Source organism: Mytilus californianus, unplaced genomic scaffold, assembly GCF_021869535.1.
Source record: "Mytilus californianus isolate M0D057914Y unplaced genomic scaffold, xbMytCali1.0.p SCAF_1, whole genome shotgun sequence".
NCBI classification, from domain to species: Eukaryota; Metazoa; Mollusca; class Bivalvia; order Mytilida; family Mytilidae; genus Mytilus; species Mytilus californianus.
Genome location: NW_026262581.1, coordinates 96745917 through 96769377, shown reverse-complemented (window position 1 = coordinate 96769377; position 23461 = coordinate 96745917). Strand labels below are relative to the sequence as shown.

Sequence of the window (23461 nt, the reverse complement as noted above, 5' to 3'; positions counted from 1 at the left end):
TAAATTTACCTATTCAAACCATATCATTATTATTTGCTTTTATATATAAATCAGAAATAACCAATTTAAAATGGAAAATTTTAAAGAAAAAAAATGAAAAAAAATCCCCCCCCCCCAAATTTTTTGAACCCCCTTATGATTCATCATCCCCAAACTCAATCCCAGCCATCCCTTTGTGGTATGGTACCTTGCAGTACAATTTCAGAGAGATCCATACACTTGAACACAAGTTATTGTCTGGAAACTAGAAAAATGCTTGTTTTTTGGCCCCTTTTTGCCCCCAAATTCCTAAACGTTTAGGGCAATTACCCCCAAACTCAAACCCAGCTTTCCCTTTGTGATCTGGAACCTTGCAGTACAATTTCATAAAGATCCATACACTAACACACATGTTATTGTCCTGAAACTAGAAAAATGCTTGTTTTTTGGCCCTTTTATTGCCCCTAATTCCTAAAATTTTGAGGGAATTACCCCCAAAATCAATCCCAGCCTTCCCTTTGTGGTATGGTACCTTGCAGTACAATTTCAGAGAGATCCATACACTTGAACACATTTTATTGTCTGGAAACTAGAAAAATGCTTATTTTTGGCCCCTTTTTTGCCCCTAATTCCTAAAATTTGAAGGCAATTACCCCCAAAACCAATCCCAGCATTCCCTTTGTGATATGGAACCTTGTGGTACAATGTCAGAGAGATCCACACACTTACACACAAGTTATTGTCATGAAACTAGAAAAATGCTTGTTTTTTGCCCCTTTTTTGCCCCTAATTCCTAAAATTTGGAGGCAATTACCCCCAAAATCAATCCCAGCATTCCCTTTGTGATATGGAACCTTGTGGTACAATGTCAGAGAGATCCATACACTTACACACAAGTTATGTCTGGAAGTTACAAAAATGCTTATTTTTTGCCCCTTTTTTGCCCCTAATTCCTTAACTGTTGGTACCATAACCCCCTAAATCAATCCCCACCTTCCTTTTGTGGTATTGAGCCTTATGGTAAAATTTCATAGAGATCCATTCATAAACTAAAGTTAGAGTGCGAAAACCAATGTGTCTTCGGACGACAACGACGACGACGATGATGCCAACGTCATACCAATATACGACCTCAAAATTTTTTTGCGGTTGTATAAAAAAAGGCAAAATTTCTTTAAATTTACCAATTCAGGGGCAGCAACACAACAACAGAATGTCAGATTTGTCTGAAAATTTCAGGGCAGATAGATCTTGACCTGATAATCAGTTTTACCCTTTGTCAGATTTACTCTAAATGCTTTGGTTTCAGAGATATAAGCCAAAATCTACATTTTACCCCTATGTTCTATTTTTAGCCATGGTGGCCATTTTTGTTGGTTGGCGGGGTCATCGGACACATTTTTTTAACTAGATACCCTAATGGTGATTGTGGCCAAGTTTGGTTAAATTTGGCCCAGTGGTTTCAGAGGAGAAGATTTTTGTAAAAAGCTAATGACGACGGATGCCGACGCGGACGCCAAGTGATGAGAAAAGCTAGGTGAGCTAAAAAGGGGTGTTTGTCTCTCAAAAATGTCCAGCTTTCGCTCATACTTCATCTACCAGCAATAGATAACAAATGATTGACAGCATTGTGAAAATCCAAAATGTTTAATATTAATGTTCCAGAGATATATTCACAGCCAACTCGTTTATATCTTCAAAATATCCATGGCAACGGCCAAGTATTGATATAATGTAAAAAAACAATATACATAAAAATATACATTTTATGAACTTAAAGGTTTTTGATATAAACCTTATAAAGCTGGTCATTATCCCTTTACTCATATATAAATAGATTTCTGCTGCCAAATATAGTATGATGCAAGTATAATTCATCGATGACTAATTTTTATGGATTCTGTTGTTCATCAAAATAGTGAAATAAAGCGCCCTATACCAACAAATTTTCAATTAAACGATTAATGCAAAAATGTAAGAGCAGCTGATTCAATAGCAATTCTTACTGAAAAATCTTCAGAAAAAAAAAAAACATCACTCATAATACAGAATTACTTGTCAGCAGTCTTGATTTTAAGATTACTTGTGCAAAAAATATTGTGCATTTTATTCAGAAACCATAGAAATTTTTACTTATGAATATAAATATTTCCATATTATTTTAATTAATTGTAAATTTAATATTATTTCCAATTATGAGTAAATTATATTTACACAAATTCTCACATAAAATCTTGTGTATTATATTGTTTATCTAACTTTACCAATTCAGAATTCATTTAGAAATAAATGATAAGTGGCAATAATTCATAATAATGTGTATCCTGTAATTCCATTCTATAACTAATTTAATCTCTGAGTCATTACAGGGTATATTATGTAAGTAATAATATGTATAACAAAATCACACTTAAGTGATAAAAACTTAATTAAATTGCACATTAACAGTAAACCCAATTATAGGGTTACCAAAAACAATCATACAACCCTTGTTTGTAAATATAGTAACAAAAGAAAATAACATTTTATGTTAATATAACAGATTCTATCATTGGACTTTTCATATAGAAGGCAATAAAGCCTTGTAGCTACAAAATAACTAATCCCAGCAGAAAGCAAACAAGTTTTGTCTTAAAACGACAAGAAGATATAATTCTACTTTTAAACAAGTTATGAAGAAGTTAAGCTAAAGAAAAAATAAACAAGATTTATAGGATGCAACACTTGAGTAAATAATATTTTAAAATAAAGCCAAAAATTTATAAAACTATGATTCTCATTTAAAAATGTATGGCACCTTTAATATAGACATAATAAATAAATACAAAAATAAATTATGACAGGGTTAAATGAGATGGTCAAAAACGTGATATTTCATATGGAATTTAACAATATTCACAATCTTTTCACCATTTTCTATGGGAGATAACTCTTTAACCTTGAACTGCATCTTCCATTGCTTTTATCCATCTGAAAAATAGTTAACCAAGAATAAACATTGAGACAAATAATCTGGTTTCATTTGGGATTTTCCACTTTCAAAACAATTATTATATAAATAATATACGTGTAAATTTGATTTTTAAAGAATAGATATGAGTTGCATAGTCAGCAAGCCTGTTATTTATAAGTGCTGGCTCTAACTTTTGAACACCATATTTTCAAGTGAAATTTTTCAAACACATTTTTAAACACTTTAAACAAGTATATCCCTTGCTATTTTAATGAAAATGAAAGGCAATTGCCTCCATACTAACCTGTCTGTAGAAGATGAGTTATCTGTTTGGAACACAAATGGCGACTGATTCTTATGGCTTAATTTGAATACAAGATTAGCTGCAACACCTTCAAAATTCTGAAATATGAATAAATGCTTTTTTGACACCTGCATTTATTGATAAAAATCTTCCAAAATTTTAATAAAAAGAAGTTATACTACATATTATAAAATATTAATTATAAGACAGACTTTAAAAAAAAAATGATGCTGTTATGATGCTGTCCCATCTTCTCTGTTTACCTTCTTTGCTGTCTTAAAGAACCATGCTCACCTCAAGTTCAGGAGATGTGGCATGATCATTGGTCAAAACAAACTTAAATCTTCAATACAGGTATTAACTGTTTCTCCACTAAGCAAACATCATTTAGGAGTAAGTTGGAACAAATTGATATTTTGCTCACTGAAGATACCCCCTCTGTAAATATTCAGTTAACAGTGTGTTGTTGAAAGACGGATGTTAAAAACATAACACAGTTTAGCATACCAACATGAAGGTTGATTCCTAATTTTAAAAAAGCCTTGGCTTGTAGAGATAAATTGCTTCGCTGAGCGCAGCTGGATACGACTGCAGATGTCCAACCCTGAACAGTCGGGGCCAAAATGTGCAATACACTATGCTGTTGAATATTAACCCCCAAAAAAATATTTGAAGAAATTTTCTTTTAATTTCTGAAATCTGAAATGAGAAAAATTGCCCTCCCCTCCAATTTTTTTCACCTCCCCCTTTCCCACATTCCAAAAAAAATTCTTTCCCTCAAGATATGGTTAGTATCTCAATTCAAATTTCTTATGGAGTTTGCAACCATAATTACCCATTTAAATACATCATAAAAGTCTTAAAATATAAAATGACATACATAGTCATGGCTAAAATAAATATTAATTAATAGTAACTGCTAAAAATAAATTGACAGCTAATCTCCTCAGGACAATCATCATTTCTTAATACATAGTTTACAAGCAGTGTAAGGGAGGTAATCAAACATTGTTCTTTAAAATTGATTTGGATTACCTCCCTTACACTACTTTTAAATTGTCTCAATTGTCCTTTAACCAGAAAAACCCTTGTTTTTCCCCTTTTTTTGCCCATAATTCCTAAATGGTTTGAGACATAACCCCCAAAAGTCAATCTTAACCATCCCTTTGTAGTATGGAAACTTGTTGTATAATTTCAGAGAGATTCATACACTTTAACACAAGTTATTGTCTGGAAACTACAATAAAATGCTCCGCAGGGCGCAGCTTGATACGACCGCAGAGGTCGAATCCTGAACAGTTGGGGCAAGTATGGACACAACATTCAAGCTTGATACAGCTCTGAATTTGGATTGTGATTAAATATTTGACACAGCATAGGTTTCTGACACAGAATGAATGTGGTCTAAGAACTTAAAAATTTTAAATTGGACATTCACCTATTATGGTCCAATATCCAAAATCTAAATACATGGTTAGATTCAGCATATCAAAGAACCCCAAGAATTCAATTTTTGATGAAATCAAACAAAGTTTAATTTTGGACCCCGATTTGGACCAACTTGAAAACTGGGCCCATAATCAAAAATCTAAATACATGTTTAGATTCAGCATATCAAAGAACCCTAAAAATTCAATTTTTGTTAAAATCAAACTAAGTTTAATTTTGGACCCTTTGGACCTTAATGTAGACCAATTTGAAAACGGAACCAAAAATTAAGAATCTAAATACACGGTTAGATTCGGCATATCAAAGAACCCCAATAATTCAATTTTTGATGAAATCAAACAAAGTTAAATTTTGGACCCTTTTGACCTCAATGTGGACAAAGTTGATAACAGGGCCCAAAAATCAAAAATCTAAATACATGGTTAGATTCAGCATATCAAAGAACCCCATATATTCAATTTTTGTTGAAATCAAACAAAGTTTAATTTTGGACCCCGATTTGGACCAACTTGAAAACTGGGCCCATAATCAAAAATCTAAATACATGTTTAGATTCAGCATATCAAAGAACCCTAAAAATTCAATTTTTGTTAAAATCAAACTAAGTTTAATTTTGGACCCTTTGGACCTTAATGTAGACCAATTTGAAAACGGAACCAAAAATTAAGAATCTAAATACACGGTTAGATTCAGCATATCAAAGAACCCCAATAATTCAATTTTTGATGAAATCAAACAAAGTTAAATTTTGGACCCTGTGGACCTCAATGTGGACCAATTTAAAAACGGGGCCCAAAAATCCAAAAACTTAATACACGGTTAGATTCAGCATATTAAAGAACCCCAAGAATTCAAGAATAAAACCCCATTGAAATTGATCAAGAAATAAGCAATTTATACGAAGTATCTTCTTTTGCACATTACTGTGCAATTGAATATTTCTTGCTATTGCGCAATACTGTACAATTGACAATTTCTTGCTATTGCGCAATATTGTGCTATTGGATATTTCTTGCTATTGCGCAATACTGTGCAATTGAAGATTTCTTGCTATTGCGCAATAATGTGCAATTGAAGATTTCTTGCTATTGTGCAATACTGTGCAATTGAAAATTTCTTGCTATTGCACAATACTTATTAGATAATAATTTACACATCCTGTTTGGTGTGTATCTCCTACCATATCATTATTATTTGCTTTTAAATATTAATCAGAAATAACCAACTTAAAATGGAAAATTTTAAAAGAAAAAAAAAAGGAAAAAAAGAAAAAAAAAGAAAAAAAAAAAATCCCCCCCCCAAATTTTTTGAACCCCCTTATGATTCATCACCCCCAAACTCAATCCCAGCCTTCCCTTTGAGGTATGGTACCTTACAGTACAATTTCAGAGACATCCATACACTTGAACACAAGTTATTGTCTGGAAACTAGAAAAATGCTTATTTTTGGCCCCTTTTTGGCCCCCAATTCCTAAACGTTTCGGGCAATTACCCCCAAACTCAATTCCAGCTTTCCCTTTGTGATATGGAACCTTGTAGTACAATTTCAGAAATATCCAAACACTTACACACAAGTTATTGTCATGAAACTAGAAAAATGCTTGTTTTTTGCCCCTTTTTTGGCCCCTAATTCCTAAAATTTTGAGGCAACTACCCCCAAAATCAATTACAGCCTTTCCTTTGTGATATGGAACCTTGTGGTACAATGTCAGAGAGATCCATACACTTACACACAAGTTATTGTCTGGAAGTTACAAAAATGCTTATTTTTGGCCCCTTTTTGGCCCCTAATTCCTTAACTGTTGGTACCATAACCCCCAAAATCAATCCCAACCTTCCTTTCGTGGTATTGAACTTTATGGTAAAATTTCATGGAGATCCATTCACTTAAACTAAAGTTAGAGTGCGAAAACCAATGTGTCTTCGGACGACGACGACGACGACGACGACGCCGGACGACGACGACGCCAACGTCATACCAATATACGACCAAAAATTTTTTAATTTTTGCGGTCGTATAAAAATGCTTATTTGGGCCCCTATTTCCTAAACAGTTGGGACCATAACCCCCAAAATCAATCCCAACCTTCCTTTAGTGGTTATAAACCTTGTGTTAAAATTTTATTGATTTCTATTTACTTATACTAAAGTAATTATCCGGAAACCATCTGTCTTCGAACGACGCTGACGACAACGTGATACCAATATACGACCAAAAATTTTTAATTTTTGCGGTCGTATAAAAATGCAACAGAATATAAGTATTCGGTAAACAGGAAGTGGATGAACAATGAATCTTGAGTTCAATCACACAATAAAGCATGATCACATGAGGCTTAATACCAAATTTCAGGAAACTCTGATTTGTAGTTTCTGAGAAAAAAGTAACCAACATTTTATACATCATAAAATAGCCATTATGTGTAAGAATATATAAGTTTTAGGTAAATAGGAAGCGGATGATTGATGAAATTGGAAGTGCATCACACAGCAAAGCATGCTCACATGATACTTGATACAATATATGAGGAACCTATGATTCATAGTTCCTGAAAAACTGTGACCATTTGGCTTTGCAGTATTTTCTAATACACATTTGAAGTCCCTTTGGTTGGGATTGTATAAATACACAGTCATTGACTTTGAGATACCTTGTCATACTGGGCCCTTTTAAGCATTCTCATAGGTACGGGTTTTGATCATTGCTGTAGGCGGTACAGTGATCTGTAATTGTTTACATCTCTATTTTATATTTTACAAGATTTTCTAGAAGTGGGGAATAGCAAAATATGTCCTGATTATTATGAAATAGGCTTCAATATAATTGTGTATTCCTAATACAAATGCCCTTTTTATTAAGAAGATTGTTTACACAAATTTCAAAGTTGATTTTCTTACCTCCGAAACTTTAATTACTTCATAACCAATCACAGCCATGGATTCTTTAGCAGCTACATCCTGTAAAATCATCATACTTCATAGTATAGGGAAATATTTCTGTGTTGGAATCACAAACTTCATGTATATTGTATTTTGTGTCAGGTTTTCAAATTGAGGGATTTCCTCAATTGAAGATTAAATTCATCAAAAGTTTGAATAAGAGTGAACTTTCATACAATTGTGAAAAGTATCCATAACAAAATGAAAGTACTATCCTTTCAATTTTGGCTGTGTAGGTTTAAGATAACCCTACATAATAACTCTTATTTCTTTAATTTTCATGCTTTTTTCACATTTCACGATCGGAGTGAGAAAAATATTACTTTTCTCTAGAGAAAACTTTGTTCTTGGCAAATGATTGGTCAAATTGAATTTCCAATTTTGACATCATGAAAAAAGGCCACTATGCCTGATAATGTCACATATTTTTAACTGTTGAGAGTGGAGAAATATTGTAATACACGAGTTATAGTGGTGGAATCTGTTTCTCTAAATGATTTTTAGACGAAATCTAAACGAAGTGTATCCTTCCTATTCAAAGATTTGCAGAAAGTTGTGTTTTTTATATGTGACGTCATCAGGCATAGTCGCCTTTTTTCATGACATCATAATAGGAAATTCAGAAGAAACCAAGAAAATTTGACGTCATAATTGAATTAACAGTATAGGAATACATTATGTACAAAAAGAAGGATAACTCAAGTTTTTTGTTTCAAGTCTAGCCTGCATAAAGTCTGCATACCTAGCAAATTTTGACAATAGTGTATTTATGCATTACAACTTCTTATTATTTAGTTTAATATTTTGCAATAATTTTACAAATATTACCTCACTAGCCTTGAATTTATACAACACTTTATCTTTAAGTAAGAACCAGAATTTTTTCCATTTCTTTCCTTTCAGAACTTTCAGGTATCCACTCATACTACAGTCTAGATTATTTGCATGAACCTGAAAGCAGAAAAAAAATACCTCTGAATCCAAATTTTGTTATTCTCAGAGGAGTTAATTTTTATCATAATGTGAGTTGTATCTGTCCATTCCATTTTAGCCAGAGACAGACATCAGTTGAACATTTTAAAGGAAAACTAAAATTAGCTGAACTAGTGATCAAAGATGACCGTGCCATGAAAAACTAGAAGCTCTAAAGAGCCTGTGTCGCTCACCTTGGTCTATATGTATATTCAACAAATGACACTCTCCAACATTGTAGGCGAGAATAGAATTCATGACAAAAATCTCTGTTTTGTTGATCTTGTATTGCTGATCATTTAGTCTGTTTAGTTTCTCTCTATCTTCTTAAGTGTTTGCTCAAAACACAAAAGAGGGTAAAAAAAAATCCTAAATTAAAGGCAATCACTCCTATAAAGAGTGACAGTCTACTAACTATATTGGCAAAATTTGACTTGTTAGTAGATCTTGTCTTGCTAATCAATTTTGCTTATTTAAGTCTCTATCTATCTATTATATTTTTTATCATATAAGGCACAATGCAAAAAAAAATATGGTAAAAATCGATCATTAAAGGGCAATAACTCCAATAAGGAGTCATCGGACGATTTCCCCCATTTGTATTAATTGTAGATCTTGTTTTGCTGATCATTTTTGCCTATTTAAGTTTCTATCTATCTATTAAAATTTTTAAGATATAAGGCAAAATATAATAAAATGCTCTGCTGGGGCGCAGCTTGATACGACCGCAGAGGTCGAACCCTGAACAGTTGGGGCAAGTATGGACACAACATTCAAGCTTGATACAGCACTGAATTTGGATTGTAATTAAAGATTTGACACAGCATAGGTTTCTGACACGGAATGAAAGTGGTCTAAGATCTTAAAAATTTTTAATTTACCTATTCAAACCATATCATTATTATTTGCTTTTACATATAAATCAGAAATAACCAATTTAAAATGGAAAATTTTAAAGAAAAAAAAGGAAAAAAAATCCCCCCCCCCCAATTTTTTGAACCCCCTTATGATTCATCACCCCCAAACTCAATCCCAGCCTTCCCTTTGTGGTATGGTACCTTGCAGTACAATTTCAGAGAGATCCATACACTTGAACACAAGTTATTGTCTGGAAACTAGAAAAATGCTTATTTTTGGCCCCTTTTTGGCCCCTTATTCCTAAACTTTTTGGGCAATTACCCCCAAACTCAATTCAAGCTTTCCCTTTGAGATATGGAACCTTGTAGTACAATTTCATAAATATCCATACACTTACACACAAGTTATTGTCATGAAACTAGAAAAATGCTTGTTTTTTGCCCCTTTTTGGCCCCTAATTCCTAAACTTTGGAGGCAATTACCCCCAAAATCAATCCCAGCATTCCCTTTGTGATATGGAACCTTGTGGTACAATGTCAGAGAGATCCATACACTTACACACAAGTTATGTCTGGAAGTTACAAAAATGCTTATTTTTGGCCCCTTTTTCCTTAACTGTTGGTACCATAACCCCCAGCTTCCTTTTGTGGTATTGAACCTTATGGTAAAATTTCATTGAGATCCATTCACTTAAACTAAAGTTAGAGTGCGAAAACTAATGTGTCTTCGGACGACGACGACGACGACGCCAACGTCATACCAATATACGACCACAAAATTTTTTTTGCGGTCGTATAAAAATTTGGTAAAAATTCGTCATCAAAGGGCTACAACTCTAATAAGGAGTCGACTGATGATTTCAACCTTAAGACTTAATTGTAGAACATGTCTAGCTGATCATTTTTGCATTTTAAAGTTACGCTCTATCTATTATAGTTTTCAAGATAAAAATTCGTAAGGGTTCCGCGGAACCCAGTGTCTCGCCTACTTTTGCTGTTAATCGCAGGCTCAACAAAAATGAGGAAAAAAATTAATAAAAATATTCCTCTCTATACTATCTTTTGATTGTAAGTAGCTTCTGTCCAAGTTTGGTAAAAATCCAGGATAGTTTATCAATCTAATAAATGTTTTAAAAACTTAAAGTGCAGACTGTATGTAATGTTAACTGGAAGAAAAACTAAGTCCATTTACAAGTAAAATACGGAAAAAATGGAATTTATTTTTTACTTTTTTACAAAATTTACTTCTGGATACTATCTTTTGATCATAAACAAGGTTCTTTCCAAGTTTGGTAGAAATCCAGGATAGTTTAAGAAAGTTATTAAAATTTCAAAAACTTCAACCACAGAGTGAATGTAATGTTTCATGGCAGAAAAACTAAGTCCATTTATAAGTAAAATACAGAAAAAATGGAATTTTTTTTTACAAAATTTACTTCTGGATACTATCTTTTGATCATAAACAAGCTTCTTTCCAAGTTTGGTAGAAATCCAGGATAGTTTAAGAAAGTTATTAAAATTTCAAAAACTTTAACCACAGAGTGAATGTAATGTTTCTTGGCAGAAAAACTAAGTCCATTTATAAGTAAAATACGGAAAAAATGGAATTTTTTTTTTTACAAAATTTACTTTTGAATATTATCTTATGATCATAAACAAGCTTCTGTCCAAGTTTGGTAGAAATCCAGGATAGTTTAAGAAAGTTATTAAAATTTCAAAAACTTTAACCACAGAGTGAATGTTATGTTTCTTGGCAGAAAAACTAAGTCCATTTATAAGTAAAATACGGAAAAATTGGAATTTTTTTTTTACAAAATTTACTTTTGAATATTATCTTATGATCGTAAACAAGCTTCTGTCCAAGTTTGGTAGAAATCCAGGATAGTTTAAGAAAGTTATTAAAATTTCAAAAACTTTAACCACAGAGTGAATATTTGTGGACGCCGCCGCCGACGCCGACGCCGACGGAATGTAGGATCGCTATGTCTCGCTTTTTCGACAAAAGTCGAAGGCTCGACAAAAAGGCAAAAATTAAAAAAAAATGGTAAAATTTATCATTTAAGGGCAATAACTCCTAAAAGAAATCATCTGACAGTTTTGAGTTAAATGGACAATAGGTAGAGCTCAACATTCTGAACATTTCTGCCCTGTCAAATTTTCTTTATTTATAACAGTTTTTAAAATAATAGACAAAACTTGCATTTTACCCCTATGTTCTATTTTTAGCCATGTCGGTCATCTTGGTTGGCAGGCGTGATCATGGGACACATATTTTAAACTAGATACCCCAATGATGATTGTGGCCAAGTTTGGTTAAATTTGGCCAAGTAGTTTCAGAGGAGAAGATTTTTGTAAAAGTTAACAGATGAAGATGACGGACGACGGACACCAAGTGATGAGAAAAGCTCACTTGGCCTTTTGGTCCAGGTGAGCTAAAAAAAAATGATTAAAAGTAAATGCCAAATGTGATCAAGACATACTTCAACTATCATCTTTAAACAAAAGTTGTGTTATTTAAAGACTGGATTCAAAATCTATCATCTCTTCCTCCTTTACTTCTCTGTGGTATCAGATCAACTTTACAAAACAATGGCTCTGCTCAATGATGATCTTGGTGGAAATTTTTATATTTTACATCAATAATTAAAATGATTTGTACAGCCAAAGACAGTCTACATAAATGACATGTTTGTTAAAGATGTGTACAAATCAAGGGGAATAATTCCAATAAAAATTTGTAAGTGGTTCTGCAGAACCCTGTGTCTCACGTGCGACTGCTATTATCAATATAAAAAGTTTAATGTTGACTACCAAAGAAACTATGTCAATTTATCTGTAAAACACAGATAATGGATTGGTATTTGCTTTATCCCACCTCGGCACAAAAGCCTATATTGCAGTGAGAGCTAATTCTAATATCTTTACAAAGGTAGTTTTTAAAATCAGACAAAAGTTATTGATGTCTAGAAAAACTTAAACCACTCACTAAACCTAAATGTTGATAACACTGACCAAAGAATACAGGATCGCTGTCTAATCTTCCCACTCTTTAACCAGTGACTGAACCTAAATGTTGATAACACTGATCAAAGAATACAGGATCGTTGTCTAATCTTCCCACTCTTTAACCACTGACTAAACCTATATGTTGATAACACTGACCAAAGAATACAGGATCACTGTCTAATCTTCCCACTCTTTAACCACTGACTGAACCTAAATGTTTATAACACTGACCAAAGAATACAGGATCGATGTCTAATCTTCCCACTCTTTATCCACTGACTAAACCTAAATGTTGATAACACTGACTAAAGAATACAGGATCGTTGTCTAATCTTCCCACTCTTTAACCACTGACTAAACCTATATGTTGATAACACTGACCAAAGAATACAGGATCGTTGTCTAATCTTCCCACTCTTTAACCACTGACTAAACCTAAATGTTGCTAACACTGACCAAAGAATACAGGATCGTTGTCTAATCTTCCCACTTTCATGGCAGGCAAGACAAAATGGTAATTAACTGAAGCAGTAATTTCCACAAATATGAAAGAATTTGCTTAACACATATCTAAAGTTAACAAAATTTGATGATTGTTCATATTATGCTGACTCCTAAAAGTAATATGATGTATTCACCTCAACCAATCTTTTAGGTCTTTTGACTTTAGTAGAAAATCTAGCACTTCTCCTGATCTGTTGGAATCTTTCCTTTAGACTGCTTAGACTAAGTAATGATCCATCTATGTCCTCTGTCATACTTTCAGTAACAGTCCCTGTTTCTACCTTGTCTTGAAAATCTATCATAAAAACAAGATTACATATAACTTAATTATTTGTATAAAAGAACAGAGTTTCAATATCCCCCGTGTTGCACATATTTTTTTATCTATTCTAGGTACAAGGGCAATAACTAAAAAAAGCACTTTTTTTGTTCTTTAAAACTTTTTATTAATATCTTAAGAGAAATGAAGGCTTCAGAGCAAATGCAATGTGATCTCCAGTATAATTAATATTTCCAAGGGGCATCTCTCGTTAAAAATATTTGATCAGAACTTATTTTCGAAAGTGTCATAGACATTGCTGATATAAACCTATGATACATGTATATATTTCATAAAATTCTGGAAAGAATTAAACACATGAGAGCGCTAACATTGCAATTTTCCATATAATCAATATTTCAGAGGGGCATAACTCTTTTAAAAATATTTGATCGGCACTGATTTTTAAAATTGTCAAAGACATTGATGATATAAACCTTTAATATAAATTTCCTAAAAATCTGGCAAGAATTGTACACATTAGAGCGCTCATAAGGCAATTTTCCATATAATTAATATTTCCAAGGGGCAGAACTCTTTTAAAAATAATTGATCAGCCCTGATTTTCAAACTCATCCAATACATTGCTGATATAAACTTATGATATAAGTTTCATAAAAATCTGGCATGAATTGTACATGTGAGAGCGCAAACAAGACCGGACGGACGCCCCATATTTCTATGTCTCCCGCAACGCGTTTCATGGGGGACAAAAATGAGTAAAAGGTTCAGCAGAACCCTGTCTCTCACATGTGATTGCTGTTATCAGTGTAAAAGTGTAATATTGATTACCATAAAATGAAGTCCATTTATCAGTAAAATACAGATTTTTTTAAAATCAAAGCATCGTCAAAGCATCGTAAGTGCTATGATCCAGCCAATTTTGTAGATAGTCAAGACATTTTTCTGATCTCATTTTGATATATTAATGCTGAGACTCCATTTATCAGTAATATATGTTTTTTGGTTATTTTCATTTCCATAATGTAACTATATAATGTATATTCTATTCACCAAAGATGGGAGAATTTAGCAATATAATGGGGAATAAACAAATAAATCTTTATGCAAATTCTTTTGATATTTCATTTATAGAAGGTATATAAATGTACACATCTTTTTTTATAAACATTTTGCAATTCAATGATTTTGACAGGAATGGAAGAGAAAATCTTCGTAGGTGTTGTAATTTTTTTATTGAAGTTTGACTTCACAATTCCCAGAAAGAGGCATTATTTGAAAATACACTTTTTAATCAACAACATTTTATTAAACTTAAATTGGTGTTCATTTTTCATTGAGAAAGAATAAATTTCCCATCTGTCTTCATACATGTACAAATACCTTATACTGTTAAATAGCAATATAATGGAGGATATACAAAATAAATTTTATAGCAGAAAATGCTCAGGTTAGAGTTATGCAATTTTGTTTATTGTTTCAAGCAAGTATTGATAATTGTATCTTAAATTAACCTAAATTATTGACTTAATTCAGATGATTGTGACACTGATTTTTACAAGTGAAATAGAAACTGTTTGCATTTTTTATACATATTTTAATTTTTTTGTCATTTCTTTGAGAGAAAAAAAAACAACACACCTTATTAATCCTTAACCATTCATCTTTCACATGTAATTACAGAATTATTTCATGTAGTGTAGATCAAAAGTAATTGCAGGTATACTATTGAGGTCAAGAATTGTGTGATAATGTGTCTATTCAATTATGTAACACGAGAGATATTAACTGTGGTAAATTAAAAAAAGACTGCATAATAGTGGAGTGGATTTCAATTAAGATTCAAACATTTGAGTATAACTGTTTGTAAATCAGGACAGTTGTCAGTGCAATCATTCTGGTTTGTATCAAAAATAATTTGTTTTTCTTTGTCTTGAAGAAGATTCTGTCCTTGGGTCATAAAATTCCATGAAGGCTTTACAAAGTTATTGATGTCTTAATAATTTAATCAAAAGCTGTATGTAAATATTAGCTGCAATAAATTAAGTCCATCCATCAGAAGAATTTTGAAATTTTTTTTTCTTTATACAGTTTCATAAAACTATAAAAAGATTTGACAAAGTTATTGATGTCTAAAATTGTTAACCCAGACTGTATGTTAATGCTGAGGCTCCATTTATCAGTAAAATATGGAAAATAAAATATTGCTTAATCCATTATCTCTTAAGGTCATAGGATACAGTTATATGGGTGGTAATGAGGTAAATAAAATGTATCTTGTATACATAAGGAACAAAACCATTAAGTCATAGCCCCATTGCTTTATATGTTAAATTCTGCAATTTCAAGCATTAATGGCTACTTTGTCTTAAGTTCAAATAAAGTGGCAGTCATTTCATGTCAAAACTATACCTTATCCTGAATTGTGCTAAAAAATTTAACATACCTTTAATTGCAAATAAGAGCATACTGGTTACCGGAAGTTTGGTAGTACAAAAACAGGTACTTCTGATCTGAACAACAGGGCAAATGTGCCCTCCTATTATAATTTCATATTTTTTTTTTTTATTCAAAATAAACTTTCAACAAGGGTTCTAGAGATCCCAAGTCCTGAAGCTTTCATTTTTAAAATTACCCAAATATTTTAATTATTGACAAAGTTACAGCTATGCATAGGAACTATTTTGTTTAATATGTACTACTTTCTTATTTGTTCTTTCTAACCAGGCCCAAATTAGCGGTTATATACCATAAGGGAGAGGCTATTTCATTTATTTCCTTCTTGGCAAAGCTTCAAGTAAAGAACTGACTAATGTTTTTCCTTTTGAACTTGAAACTGTTTTTTTTACCGTTACTCTCCTGGAAGCATTTATTACATTGAAAAGGATAAGGAGTATATATTATCAAATTATTACATGGCATTTTTCATATCAGATGTATTATCAGCCCAAGAGCTGAAGGCTTGAGGGCTGATATTGACCGAGGGCTGATAATACATCTCATTTGTTATGATCTTTTTATCATATGCTTCAACAATGGAGAAAAAAAAAACCAGTTTAATATATTGATCCTTTTAAGTGGTTCTCAAGTAGAAGTTCAAATCTTTTTATCATATACTTTAGCAGAAAAAATACATACACAAACTATTTTTAAAACTTTGAAAAAATGCATTTTATTGCATCATTTGTTTTACATTACTCAAAATATATTTTTCTGTTTCCTAATATTTGTTTTTTTCTATCCTGCTTTGTTATGTTTTTCACTGAAAACGTACCATTGAGGTGTATTTTCCGGAAATTGCCAAGTGACTTCGAATTGCCATGCGATAACGTTATGGAAAGGCATGCGATAATAACCGGAAGCAGTTGATATAAAGTTTTCATATCAGCTGACTAAGCACCATTACGGAAAATATGGAATTTACGTAAATTTAATGCTATTATCATACTGTAATAAATTGTTTCACCGAGCGCAGCTGGATACGACTGCAGAGGTATAACCCTGAACAGTTGGGGCAAAAATGGACACAATATTCGCGCTTGATACAGGTCTGAATTTGGATTGTAATTAAATATTTGACACATAATAGGCAGGGCCTAATCTAGGATTTTGAAGAGGGAGAAGTGACTTCTCCTTCCAAGAGAGAGAAGGGAGAAGTGGTCAATTTCTTGGAGAAGTGAGATTCCATTACCGTTTCGGTTGCATCGTGTTTTCATGCTTATCACTAAGGAAATTGTTTTATATTCAATAAAAGATATACTTGCAGTTTTTTCATATGTTATTGTACACAATGTATATATAGAAAGTTCTTAATAAAAAGGTTTAGACAATATATAGTTGTTATTTATTTATTGATACCATTGTGTTCTAAATAAAATTTGTTGATTGGGACATGAGGGAGTAGCCTAGTAACATTATCATGATTATGATGCATTAAATTCATGTGCATCTGCCTCAATTTATTTTTTAAAAGTCCAGAAAAAATATAACTCCCAGTTTTCCTGTTGAATTTCACATGACTGGGAATTTAATTTATATCACCACTTGTCATTATTTTGTAAAACATTATTGAATGTCCAGGAAATTATGTTAGTAGTAAATTGAGATTATCGTTAAAGATTGCAAGTCTATAAATGAAAATATTTTTCAATCGCATATTAATTATCCGACAAAGAGCTAATTTCTATCATTTTTTAAAAATATCATCCATATCAACGAAATGGTTTGTGAGAAACAATCCACTGCTGATCACAACCTGGTCGAGTGTCGTACGTTTGCCATCACATTATCCATCAGCAGTCTTTCTACCTTTTATATTTCAATTTTTATTCAATCAATATAATAAATCTACCGTTAATTCCAACCTTTTACCTACCGAATAGTAAAATTGATCGACTCGTGTAAGTTGTAAAAATAAAACATATCAGCTGAGTGATTACGCAACATCCTCAGATGAAAATTATCGTAAAATGATAACTTAAAACAAACGGTCAGTTTTCTGTTTGAACAGTTTTGAAAGTTATATCCGAGGATGTTCAAAGTCCCCGTTGTATTTATTTAATTTGATCGTTGACAGTATTAGTCCTGGGTCGTTTCGAAAATCTCAATTTTCCTTGTCAGCCGCCATTTTTTTTTACCTGTGAGACTTGTCAATCACAAGTTGTCTCCCTTTTACCGATTTTGATAGCGATTTGACTTCGCTGTGAAGTCAGTCGGCCGGTGAGATTAAGCGATTTTCAAAATTCTTTGGCGACTTAAATCGTCATTTCGCCGGCAAGATTATGGCCTGATAGGTTTCTGACACAGAATAACTGTAGTCAAAGAACTTAGAATTGGTTATATGATTTGAATTTTTATTCAATTTTTTGCTTTTGTGCAATACACTTTGCTGTTGCGAATTGAACACCCACCCATCCCCCCACGAAAAAAAAAAAATTGACCCCCCTTATTTTTTGCTTTTGTGCAATACACTATACTGTTGCGTATTGACCCCCCCCCCCCACACACACTTTTTTTTTACAAAAAAAAAAATATTTGAAGAATTTTTCTTTTTAATTTCTGAAATCTGAAATTAGAAAAAATTGACCCCCCACAATTTCTTTCCCCCCCAAAAAAATTCTTTCCCTCAAGATATGGTCATAATCTCGATTCAAATTTCCAATGGAGTTTGCAACCATAATTACCCATTTAAATACATCATAAAAGTCTTAAAATAGAAAATGACATACATAATCATGGCTAAAATTAATATTCCTTAATAGTAACTTCTAAAAATAAATTGACAGCTAATCCTCTCAAGACAATACAACATTTCTTTATACATGATTTAAAAGCAGTGTAAGGGAGGTAATCAAAACGTTGTGTTTGGATTACCTCCCTTACACTGCTTATAAATTGTCTCAAGTAATTGTCCATTAACCAAGAAAACCTTGTTTTTCCCCCTTTTTGCCTCTAATTCTAAACCATTTGAAACATAACACCCCAAAACAAATCCTAACCATCCCTTTGTGGTATGGAAACTTGTGGTATAATTTCAGAGAGATCCATACACCGTTCCACAAGTTATTGTCTGGAAACTAGAAAAATGCTTATTTGGGCCCCTTTTTGGCCCCTAATTCCTAAACTATTAGGACCATAACCCCCAAAATCAATCCCAACCTTCCTTTTGTGGTTATAAACCTTGTGTTTAAATTTCATAGATTTCTATTTAAATATACTAAAGTTATTGTCTGGAAACCAACTGTCTTCGGACGACGATGACGACGTGATACCAATATACGACCGCAAAATTAGAAGTTATTTGCTCTAAGTATATGATATATTTATATATATATATATATATAAGTATTTTGTGTCTATTTTACCTGTTTTAAGTTTGATGAAGCACTCATTACAAACTCTGGCTGGTTTGTTTCTAAGATATTCTAATGGGGCTCTGTTATCTGAGCAAGTTGAACAAATCACCTAAAATATATAACAAAATATATATCCAATAAAATGCTCCGCAGGGCGCAGCTTGATACGACCGCAGAGGTCGAACCCTGAACAGTTGGGGCAAGTATGGACACAACATTCAAGCTTGATACAGCTCTGAATTTGGATTGTGATTAAATATTTGACACAGCATAGGTTTCTGACACAGAATGAATGTGGCCTAAGAACTTAAAAATTTTAAATTGGACATTCACCTATTATGGTCCAATATCCAAAATCTAAATACATGGTTAGATTCAGCATATCAAAGAACCCCAAGAATTCAATTTTTGATGAAATCAAACAAAGTTTAATTTTGGACCCCGATTTGGACCAACTTGAAAACTGGGCCCATAATCAAAAATCTAAATACATGTTTAGATTCAGCATATCAAAGAACCCTAAAAATTCAATTTTTGTTAAAATCAAACTAAGTTTAATTTTGGACCCTTTGGACCTTAATGTAGACCAATTTGAAAACGGAACCAAAAATTAAGAATCTAAATACATGGTTAGATTCGGCTTATCAAAGAACCCCAATAATTCAATTTTTGATGAAATCAAACAAAGTTAAATTTTGGACCCTTTTGACCTCAATGTGGACAAAGTTGATAACAGGGCCCAAAAATCAAAAATCTAAATACATGGTTAGATTCAGCATATCAAAGAACCCCATATATTCAATTTTTGTTGAAATCAAACAAAGTTTAATTTTGGACCCCGATTTGGACCAACTTGAAAATTGGGCCCATAATCAAAAATCTAAATACATGTTTAGATTCAGCATATCAAAGAACCCTAAAAATTCAATTTTTGTTAAAATCAAACTAAGTTTAATTTTGGACCCTTTGGACCTTAATGTAGACCAATTTGAAAACGGAACCAAAAATTAAGAATCTAAATACACGGTTAGATTCAGCATATCAAAGAACCCCAATAATTCAATTTTTGATGAAATCAAACAAAGTTAAATTTTGGACCCTTTGGACCTCAATGTGGACCAATTTAAAAACGGGGCCCAAAATCCAAAAACTTAATACACGGTTAGATTCAGCATATTAAAGAACCCCAAGAATTCAAGAATAAAACCCCATTGAAATTGATCAAGAAATAAGCAATTTATACGAAGTATCTTCTTTTGCACAATACTGTGCAATTGAATATTTCTTGCTATTGCGCAATACTGTACAATTGACAATTTCTTGCTATTGCGCAATATTGTGCTATTGGATATTTCTTGCTATTGCGCAATTGAAGATTTCTTGCTATTGCGCAATACTGTGCAATTGAAGATTTCTTGCTATTGTGCAATACTGTGCAATTGAAAATTTCTTGCTATTGCACAATACTTATTAGATAATAATTTACACATCCTGTTTGGTGTGTATCTCCTACCATATCATTATTATTTGCTTTTAAATATTAATCAGAAATAACCAACTTAAAATGGAAAATTTTAAAAGAAAAAAAAAAAGGAAAAAAAGAAAAAAAAGAAGAAAAAAAAATCCCCCCCCAAATTTTTTGAACCCCCTTATGATTCATCACCCCCAAACTCAATCCCAGCCTTCCCTTTGTGGTATGGTACCTTGCAGTACAATTTCAGAGAGATCCATACACTTGAACACAAGTTATTGTCTGGAAACTAGAAAAATGCTTATTTTTGGCCCCTTTTTGGTCCCCAATTCCTAAACGTTTCGGGCAATTACCCCCAAACTCAATTCCAGCTTTCCCTTTGTGATATGGAACCTTGTAGTACAATTTCAGAAATATCCAAACACTTACACACAAGTTATTGTCATGAAACTAGAAAAATGCTTGTTTTTTGCCCCTTTTTTGGCCCCTAATTCCTAAAATTTTGAGGCAATTACCCCCAAAATCAATTACAGCCTTTCCCTTTGTGATATGGAACCTTGTGGTACAATGTCAGAGAGATCCATACACTTACACACAAGTTATTGTCTGGAAGTTACAAAAATGCTTATTTTTGGCCCCTTTTTGGCCCCTAATTCCTTAACTGTTGGTACCATAACCCCCAAAATCAATCCCAACCTTCCTTTCGTGGTATTGAACCTTATGGTAAAATTTCATGGAGATCCATTCACTTAAACTAAAGTTAGAGTGCGAAAACCAATGTGTCTTCGGACGACGCCGGACGACGCCAGACGACGACGACGACGCCAACGTCATACCAATATACGACCAAAAAATTTTTAATTTTTGCGGTCGTATAAAAACCAAATAATTCACTTTGTCAGTAACTACATGTGGTATTCTCTAAAATTGACTATTTTGTTTTTATCGTGTTGGTGGGTTACTGCCTTATTGATGCATAACCATATTTGAAAGCTTGATTCAAAAGTTTATCAAGAAACCAGGAAAATATGCATTTAAGAATTGAAGTCCATACAAAGCATTGGCCAAGACATAATTCAACAGTCTTGAAAAAAAAAACCAATTTGAATTGATAACTTGATTCTACTTAACATTATTTATCTGGTCATAGAACAATTTTACGTAAAATGATGAAACAACTTTTCTGTACATTAAATGTAAGTTAACAGAAAATGTCTAAAGTTCTAGACACTTATAAGGTGCTCACAAATCAAATAAGATAACAATTCCCTAAAAATTAAAAAGAACCACTGAATTTCAAGCTTCTGTGACTAAATTTGGCATGATTTACATCTAGTCATTTTTCATAACAAAAAAAAACCCATTTATTACATGTAATAAATTCAAAATAGTATCATACCCTTCCACAAGATCGACAATGATGTCTTCTCCATGCCACAGAGAATTCACATGTACATAACATACACATTGTTACACGAGCATCAGGTATCCATATCGGTGCTTTGGAACCAAGAACAAAATCTTTGTCATAAAAAGACTGAAAAATAAGAACTGATAAGTACACTTTTATTAGAAATCACTGTAAATAACTAAAATAAAAACAGCTCAATTTAGACATTAGAAAATTTAAATAATGCATTGGTTTTCAAATTGTTTAAATCTTCCAATGTAACCAAATATGACACAAATAAGAATTCATTTAATTTTTGACTATCAAATTAAAAAAATCTAAAGTCTAATCATATGTCAATAAACATGATTTTCTTTCTTATTTAATGAGGATTCATTTAATTTTCTTAGATACCATTAGTTTCCACATTTTTACAGTTGTTGATATTTGATTTGATGGTTTAAACATTATCCACATACAAGCCTTAGGAACATTTGTATTTAGGTGATTATTTAAGTTCATAGTTAACCTTTACCCACAAAATCCATTCCATTAATGATAATTTCATACAATTTTCAATTAGGACCCATATTCTAGGATTTTGAGATAGGGTGAGGTTAAGTCAAACAATTGAATGTTCCTGAGAGTATGTGGAGCTTAGCTAAATTAATGTCTTCTTTGTGAAAGCACTTTATGAGTGGAATACATTCAGTACAATCCAAAGTAGAAACTTGACCATTGCTGTCTTTGAATGAAAATGTTGTATGAAGCCTAAAAAAAAATCTATGATTTTTTTCTTCAGTGTTCTACAATATATATCATTAACCTCACACTTTGACTCTTTCTTATATTAATACTTCACTTTATATAAAATCCCATAACCATAGTTAATTCCCAAAACCTCATTAACTAATATAATATAAGTGAGTGCCAAAATAAAATACCATATTACCTTGACAACACAAATTAACATTAAAGCAAAAGCAACAATTGCTATTTTGCTTTTCCCATCTATATTGAAGGATGTTGGAGAAATGTCTTGTATTACCATTGAGGAAACATATATATATATCACCAAAATGACATTTAGCCACCATGCTGGTATGCCTGAAAGTTTGTGGATTGAATCATTCAAGAGGAGTTAATAACAACCAAATACATGATGTGTATGAAGAATAATACAAACATATTCATGTGTTCCAAGTATGATCCCACCAATTATCTTCTTGTGGAGGACTGTTCTCTTACATGTAATGATTTTTAATTGTTCAAAACAAAACAATATGAACAAGAGGCAGTCAGAGTGACAGCAAACCAGATTTCCTGCAGAGGTCGAACCCTGAACAGTTGAGCAAGCATGGACACTACATTCAAGCTTAAAACAGCTCTGAATTTGGATTATGATTGAATATTTGACACAGCATAGGTTTGTGACACAAAATGAATGTCAAAGAACTGAAAAATTTGAAATTGGACATTTACCTATTATGGTCCAATATCC

General features: G+C 32.3%; 1 protein-coding gene across 6 annotated transcripts in view; it reads right to left on the bottom strand.

The window, feature by feature from the left end:
- Window positions 1-1607: 1607 nt before the first annotated feature.
- Window positions 1608-23461, bottom strand: part of LOC127710202 (FYVE, RhoGEF and PH domain-containing protein 6-like) — an 87436-nt gene continuing 65582 nt past the window's right edge. For all 6 annotated transcript variants that reach the window (XM_052215979.1, XM_052215987.1, XM_052215967.1 and 3 more), the window contains 7 exons: window positions 21970-22107; window positions 19109-19208; window positions 13099-13259; window positions 8454-8576; window positions 7584-7643; window positions 3237-3334; window positions 1608-2949 (listed from right to left, as the gene is read on the bottom strand). In XM_052215979.1, the coding sequence (XP_052071939.1) occupies window positions 2913-2949; window positions 3237-3334; window positions 7584-7643; window positions 8454-8576; window positions 13099-13259; window positions 19109-19208; window positions 21970-22107 (717 nt within the window). In that variant the 3' untranslated portion in view covers window positions 1608-2912. The remainder of the gene's footprint in view (window positions 2950-3236; window positions 3335-7583; window positions 7644-8453; window positions 8577-13098; window positions 13260-19108; window positions 19209-21969; window positions 22108-23461) is intronic.